Source organism: Pteropus medius, unplaced genomic scaffold (genome assembly GCF_902729225.1).
Source record: "Pteropus medius unplaced genomic scaffold, Ma_sr-lr_union100, whole genome shotgun sequence".
In the NCBI taxonomy this organism is placed as follows: domain Eukaryota; kingdom Metazoa; phylum Chordata; class Mammalia; order Chiroptera; family Pteropodidae; genus Pteropus; species Pteropus medius.
The window spans coordinates 4328634-4336683 of record NW_024346150.1 but is presented as its reverse complement, the minus strand read 5'-3'; the positions used below and the strand labels follow the sequence as shown (position 1 = coordinate 4336683).

The window sequence follows — 8050 nt, the reverse complement described above, 5'->3', positions numbered from 1 at the left end:
TTTCTTTTTTCCTCCCTCCTTCTCTCCCTCCTTCTTTCTCTCTTTCTCCCTTTCTCCCTCTGTCTCTCCCTCTGTCTCTCTCTCTGTCTCTGTCTCTGTCTCTCTCTGTCTCTCTCTCTCTCAAAACAATTAGATATGCCAAGGCTGTAAGTGGCTTCTGGGTCATATGTGTTAGCCATGTGTGGAGTGGAATTAGACAACTCTAAATTCAGATCCTGGCTCAGAGTGAAAACTATGCTGTACTATGTCTGCCTAAATCTCTAGTCCGAAGGCAGAATTCTAACCTTCTGTGGCACGATAGAAACTTGAGGTTCATGCTCACAATAATCTGTTATAAAATTCCAAATACTTCCACCTTTGACTTTTTTTTTTTCAATTTGTCAAATAGCAGTTCAACTAGCAACCAAGGCTCGGCTTCTCATCTACACCAGCAGTGTCTGAATGAGATGGGTCGGCAGTACCACCACCCTCATTTTAAATTAAGGGACTATGGAGTGGAAGTTTTATAATCAGTCATGGAAAACAAAAACAACAAAAACAAAACTAGAGCCTGGAAACCAGTCTTGGTTCAGACCTAACTGAGGTAAAAACATTTTTCTGAAAACCTCTGGAGCCTAATCTCTGAGGGTTAGGGACATGATTGCTGGACACATTGCCTTGTGAGCCAGTTGAAACTTGTTCCCACGGCTGATCAGGGGTTTCCAATCATTACTTACATAACATTTGCATGACAATCTTTGTAGGACCAGAGATGGATAACAAACCAGGCCTTACTCCATGCAATCAACATGCAGAGCCTCAAAAGAAGCCTATAAGATCAAGAGGGAATCTTTTTCGGGACATTCATAGCAGAAAAAAATAGCAGTTAATCTCCTCTTTTCTTCTTTCCTTTTCCTGTGACCGTTAGATGCCTGGATTCTTCCCCCAGTTTTAATAAAACGCAACAGTGATGGCTGTAAGCCTCATAACCTTATCCTTGCTCTATTCACAACTGATCATCAATTCATCCTAGCCTAAGTTACTTTCACTCCTCTGAAACCAGAGATGTGGCCAATACTGTTTATCACTTTCCATACACATATTCCCTTGTGACATGTCTGACTTTGCTATTTAAATCTAGGGTAGTTGGTGACATTCACAGGACGGTAAAATAAGGACCTCCAAAATTTCTCTCCTTCATAAAAACATTAAGAGCACTGGAAAACTGTCAAAATTACTTTTTCAGAAATCTGGAAGCTAATCAAAGGCTTACAGAAATTGTTTTTTCATGTAAAACAACTGAATCTCAAATAGCATGATAGCCTTGAAAAACAGTTCTGCAACCACAATGAAAACTGGCCACCTATCAGCCTATGGAGCGGGGAAAATGGGATTGATACACTTCCAGAGTCCAATTCTCAGATAACGTGCAGTTCCTTCAGAAAAATCTCACAAGGCTTATTTTTATTTGATCCTAACTCAGAGCTCACCCACATTATTTCTTTGGGGACAATTGTTAATAGAGGCACCTGTCTGAAGTGGTGATAATAGTTGGAGAAAACAACAAGTTAAGCAAAAATTTAAAGAAAAAAGCTGGGAACGAGTTATGTATAAGGGGCTTTGAAAAGCTCTGACATTCCTGGGAATCTAGAAGCCCAGGCACATGCCCAGGGTTGTGTCCATGCCTGGGAAAGACCTGAGAGGACCAAAGTTCTCATCTCTAGCAGATCTTGAGACTCAGCAGAAGCAGGAAGTGCAGGTGAACGGAAGGTTGTATGCAAGAACATAGAGTACCTGCCTGAGCACTGACGATAAGCTCCTAGCATGTACGCGGTGCCCTCAGCAAAGACGGGAAGAGTTATTGGTTCCAGGCCATTAGTACCAATTTTACAGAAATACAAAGGACAGTAAGAGAATACTATGAACAACTGTATGTCAACAAATTAAATAACCTAGATGAAATGGGAAAATTCCTAGAAACACACAAATTACCTAAACTAACTCAAGAAGAAAGAAAATCTCAACACTATAACAAGTAAACAGATGGACTTAGTAATCACAAACTTCCCAACGTAGAAAGGTCCAGAAAAATTTTTTAAAAAGATGAAGGTGAAAAAAATTTTTTTGAAAAGGAGAGAAGATAAATCACTAAAACCAGACAAATTTCTACTTTTAATTTTATGACATAAACTTAGTAGTCAGGTCTTTTAGGGCAGGGATAATCAGATTTGTTTTTTGTATCCTCTAAAACCAAAAAATATGCACCTTACCTGAATCATCAATACACGTGGCTATTAAGTATTTGAAATGTAACTAGTGCAACTGAGAACCTGAATGTTGATTTTATTTAAATTTTAACTAATTTAAATTTAAAAATGAATAAGAGAGATTCATTTAGTGGAAAACATTTAAGATGTTTGAAACTTGGGTATGAACCCACTTTTTCAATTATATATTTTATGAAATCTAAATACAGATCGAGTATTTCTGATAAAAATTTAGCACTAAAATTGACACATACTCTAAGTGTAAAAACACTGAATTTTAAAGATGGAATGAAACAAAGAATGTAAAGTATCGCAATAACTTTACATTGATGACATGTTGAAATGATAACGTGAGTAAGTAGTTCCTTTTTTTTTTTTTTTAAAGGAATCATTTCAGAAATGCTTGATGAGAGAAAAACAAAGTCCTTAAATCCATTCCCTCTGAGATGTCATGGAAGTGACATGGGTTCTAGTCATCTGGATTGTTTTCCTTTAGAAATAAGTAAATCTAGGTTTGATCATACAGATTTAAGGAAAGGGTAGAGAACAAAAATTTTTCAAAAATATCCTTCAGAAAAGCAAATTACTTTATTGTCATGTGTTTAATTCACTTGTAGGGAAAAAAAAAGCACCTAGATAGCTCCAGCTAAGTTTGTCCTCAGCTTCGATATTTGTGAACCATATAACTGAGAAAGATTTTGTATTCAGAAAATTTAAGTAACTCTTTTAAATCAATAAGAAAGAGATAAAATCCAGTAAAGAAAATGGACAAGAGACTTGAACAAATATTTCATAAAGGAGGCATCTACTGGCCAATAACTTATGAAAATTAAAATTAAACCTCAATGATATAATACTATACACTTACCAGAATCACTGAAATTAAAAAGCCAAATATTTATTGGTGAGGCTATGAAGTAGCAGGAACTCACACTCTGTGGATAGGAGTGAAAATTGGTAAAACCATTTAGGAAACCAGTTTGGCCTTATTACAAAAGTTGAAAATATGTGTGTATTCCCAACAGTTTCGCAATCCCATTCCTTGAGTATGAGTCCAGAATAAATTCGTTGCGTATGCACCAAAGACATATACAAAAATATTCATAGCTTTGTTGTTTGTAAAAGCTCCTCAAAGCTCCAAACTTAACAACATAAATGTCCAACAGTAAAAATAGACAAATTATACAATATTTATGAAGACTTCCATACATTAATGAAATTGGATGAACTCTAGTTACATGCAACACCCCAGCTGAATCTTAGAATATAAAGCCGAATCAAAGAAGCCAGTTACAAAATGATTTATCTTGTCTAATTCCATATAAACATTTTACAGTAAGCAAAGAGTTGTTCTTGTATGTTTTTACTTACATAAAGCTCAAAAACAGGAGAAAATGGTGCTTGGGAGATCATCATTAGATGTAAAAAGCCAAGCAGGAAAGTAATTACCATAAAGTTGGGATAGTTTCTACTCAGGCAGGAGGGCAGGGAGGCGGTTGTGACAGAGGCTGAGGCTTCCCAGCTGAGGGACAGCAATATCCTGTTTCTTAACCTGGGTGGCACCTTACAATAAGTCGTATATTTGGTTCTCTGTGTTTTTCTGCATGTTATGTTTCACAATGAAAAACATTTTTTGAAAAATAGAAAGCCCCCTGCTACAACCTCCTTCATGCCTCCCCTGAGCCTGTCTCTCTTCCCCGCTCCCCTCTCAGCCAAAGGAACGTCCCTTCTGCCCTCATTTTCTCCAGTCTCTTATCTCCCACTCATAACACGAACTGCCCTTCCCTCTACCCTCCAGAGCCACCAGTAACCTTCTAGCTGGCAATTCATATGAACTTGTCTCATTCCATGGGCATCTCGGTCCCACGGAGCAATCTTTGTTGCTGACCTTGTAGCTTTCTTTTCCCTCAGCTTTCCCTGCCCTTCCGTCTCCTGCTTCTTCTCCTCTTTCCCTCCCTGCGGCCGCCCTGCTTCCTCCTCTGACTTCTCTAATTTTCCCACTCCTTCAACACTGCTGCTTCCCAGCTTTCCCTCCACGTGGTCTCATCCAGACCTGTGGCCCATCTCTGTGCTAATGGTCCCCAGATGGATGATGTTTTCTTTTAGGCTCCAGGTGCAGGTATGCATAAGCTTCCTGCTTCATCTCCATCTTTATCTAGATGTTCAGAATCACCTGAATTTCAACCAACAGGCCTTAAAACGAAATCGCTCTCTTTCTTGTTCCAACCCTATTCCTGGATTTCCTGTCTAAATAAAGGTAATCACTAGAAGTTGATATCTCGAGCTAGAAATGTTGACTCGTCACTCTCCTTAACCTGTCCCACATCAGAGCTACTATTATTATATGTTCGCTCTGTGTGCTAGGCCTTTGCTATAGTCTGAATGTTTTTGTCTCCCATACATTCATTTGTTGAAAATCTAATGCCCAATGTGATGGTATTAGGAGGTGGACACTTTGTGGGGTGATCATGTCATGAGGGCAGAACCCTCATGAATGGAATTCCCGCCCTTGTTAAAGAGGCCTCAGAGAGCTCCCTTATACAGCTTCTGCCATGTGAGGACACAGCAAGAAGACCAGTCCAAGGAAGTAGGTCCTCACCAGACCCGGAACCTGCTGGTTCCTTCGTCTTGGACTTCAGAACTGTGAGAAATAAATTTCTGTTTGTAAAGCACCTAGTCTGTGACATTTTATTATACAGCCTGAATGGACTAAGACAGAATTGTTTATACATATACATATACATATACATGTACATGTACATACATACATACATACATACATACACACATACAGAGAGCGAGTGTGCAGGAGTGGGAGAGAGCTTGGTGTTAACCTCCAGCATTTTTTTTTTTTACATCACATTATATTATAATTACAATTGCTTATTTGTTTCTGCCTGCCTGTTCCTTGAGGGCAAGAATAGTGTATTATTCCTCCTTGAATCTGGATTTCTTCCTAGTGGAGACTGTATCTAGAGGGCAGTTAATGGTTTTGCTGAATAAATACATGTCTCTGGAAATTCTTGTTGAAAAGCAAGCACTGGAAGCAATAATCTGGTCGCGCTGACCGGTGCTGGTGTGTGGTACTATGCTGAGTCTGAGACCCTCCATGCCGCACCCTGAGGCCCGGAGATACTCTAGAACAAAGGGATAGAAAACAGCACCAAGGTTGGTAGGCTGAGCAGCCAGTTGCTAGTGACATGGACCTTTCTCCTTTGCAGACACCTTTGTCTTCCTGCCATATTCAATTTGACTCTTTATTCCATTCCATCCCTTTTATTATCTTGGACTATAATAGCTCCTCTGCTTTATGCTTTTTTCTTATTTAAGCTTTATAGAAAGGACCAGGATACTCCAAGCTAAAATATGCCACTTTGGTATAAATCTTTTTTTGAGCTGAAGGCAGTTGAGAAAAAGCAGACTCAGAAAGTGCTCTCTGCTCTTCCTCTATCTGCCCCAAAATAGGGTATAAATTTCCTTTGTGCTGGCGGCTTCCTCCCACACCAGGAAGACGTGAACAACACTTACCACTGGAAACAGAAATGACACAAAGGTAAGACTGCATGAACAAACCTTACTAACAGACCTCATCTTCCATTAGTTTCCCCCATATACTTCCCAGTCACTTTCCCACAATTTATTGGGCATAGAAGCCCAGCCCTTCTTAACTTTGTGCAGTTACTTCTCCACAATTAATTGTTCTTTTTAAAAATGGTATGTAATCTCCTGAGTCTTACTGCTTCTCTGGGGTTTTTGCTTTTTTTCTATAAAGCCCAGTGCAGGTAAAATTTAAAATATTACTAAATTTGTATGCCTTTCTTTTTTCTGTTAATCTGTCATTTGTCAGTTTAATTCACAGACCTCAGGCACTGAATTTAAGAGGGTAGAGGAAAATTTTTTTCTTCCCCCTACCTGGATAACCTAAGGGATAAACATCGCTGTGACTATTGTGCAGACAACTGAACTGAGGCTCAGGGAAGTTATACTAACTGTGTGTGGAAGAGCCAGGACAAATGTCAAAGCCCTTTTACCTTCTTTGTTCCTTTCTTTGCTAACGCCTAAAAGTTCATTTAGTGACCCTGAATTCCAGGGAGTTGCTGGCATCTGTTCATGTAGTTTCTCATGTTGAATGAATGTCAGCTCTGAAAAAAAAAGCACACCTAGGAACAGCCCTGAAAAATTCCCAGCCAGACCCAATCGGAACAACCTGGCGTTTCCCAGTGATGCAACTCCTTTTGGAGCTCTGTGGCACCCAGCCCTGGACCAAGCAGCATTAATCAGTCAATGAGTTTTGGTTGATGACATGAGACTGGTTTGCATAACCTGCTGCACTGGCACAAGCACCCAGGCCACCATCTAACAAGGGCTCTGGGACCTAGTTAAAGAAAAAAGACATCCTTTGCTATGAACTGCATCCAGGATCCAAATTTCCCCTATTCTTTCTTTCTCACCCAGTCTGCAAGTAAATACTGTATCCTTGCCTTGAACCAGTGAGACAAAAGCAGAAGATAGTCTAGCTTTTGAGTGACAGGGCAAGTCAGAGGCCAAAACAGGTTTGGTTAAAAGAGACTTTTCAGGTTTGTCAACCCAAGAAGAACTCAAGAAGGAAAAAACAAGAGACTTAAAGAGTGTCATTAAAAATCTTATTGGGTTCCAATAACACGACGGCTTCAGTTAAGAAGCTTGCCAAGGAGGCCAGGAAAGGGTATTATTTCCGTCTTAAACATAGATGAAACTTCTGCTCACCTGGAAGCCAGTGTTTCTGTAGCCCTCAGCTCCGGTGGCAGTCACACTCTTCAGCTCCATGGCCTCTTTGCTGCTTATGGAATTGGCTGGACTCTGAGTTCCTTTCAGATGTCTTGTCTGGAGCTCCCCTGTACCCGTGAAAAGGAGCACAGCCTCTGCTGATGTCAGAATGCCACCTGCTGTTGTAGGAACCTTGGCACTGCTTCAGTTTGGAAATTTCAAGAGGGGTGGGGTGGAGGCTTTCAATTCAGGTCCGCCTACTTCATTAATCCTTCCCATTTCCCAATGATTGCCAGCCCATGTTTGCTCAGGGAAGAAAAGTCTTATACTGCACAAAACAGAAAGGACACTTTCTTTACAGCCACAAGTGAAATAATCTATTCCTCGTGGGTGGTGTTGGGGACTAGGAGTGCTGGGGGTGGCAGGGAACATTAGGCCTGGCTGTAATCAAGTGACCACTGTGCTGTACCGAGTACATGCTTGGTACTTATGGTGGTGGTCTTGGTTTATTTTCAGAACGTGGGAAAACTGAGCTGCGAGAAAGTTAACAATTTGCTCAGCGTCATTTGGCTAATAAAGGCACAATGAACAGACAAATTCAGTCCTAGTAGCTTCCAAAGTCTTTTCACTTCATCCCTATAGGCAGACAGGATTGCTTTTAAAAAATCCAACTCCTAGAAATGCAAATATGTGGCAGATATGAAAGGTGATCAACAGCTCACTTAATAAAAGCATTCATTGCTTTATGAAGTTATTATCTACAGGAGTCTTCCAAAATATCAGTTTCCCCTAGTACATTTAGAATAACTTATTATGTATCTCTTGATTATGATAATTGTGTGGCCTATGTGGAAATGTGAAAAATGTTTATGATAAGTGAAAAACTAGAATTAATAAAGTGAAAACGCCATACAGTGGACAAAAGAAGGAAGTAAATTATCAAATATTGCTAGTGGCTATTTCTGGGTTGTAGTTTTATGGGTGGTTGTTTTTTCTCCTTTACACGTCGCTGAGTTTTTGATAAAGAACACTATATGATTATTATCATAATATAGCCT

At 39.8% G+C, this 8050-nt stretch overlaps 1 protein-coding gene and 1 long non-coding RNA gene across 3 annotated transcripts in view; one reads left to right on the top strand and one right to left on the bottom strand.

Moving 5' to 3' along the window:
- Positions 1-7305, bottom strand: part of SLC28A3 (solute carrier family 28 member 3) — a 46363-nt gene extending 39058 nt beyond the window's left edge. Inside the window, exon 1 of one of the 2 annotated variants that reach the window (XM_039875650.1) lies at positions 6993-7305. In XM_039875650.1, the coding sequence (XP_039731584.1) occupies positions 6993-7052 (60 nt within the window). In that variant the 5' untranslated portion in view covers positions 7053-7305. Of the gene's footprint in view, positions 1-3617; positions 4941-6992 lie in introns of those variants that run through there. The other variant, XM_039875649.1, reaches the window with a different exon arrangement.
- LOC120612948 (uncharacterized) overlaps positions 5751-8050 on the top strand; it is a 10475-nt gene continuing 8175 nt past the window's right edge. The window contains exon 1 of the long non-coding RNA XR_005655583.1: positions 5751-5799. This is a non-coding gene — a long non-coding RNA (uncharacterized LOC120612948). The remainder of the gene's footprint in view (positions 5800-8050) is intronic.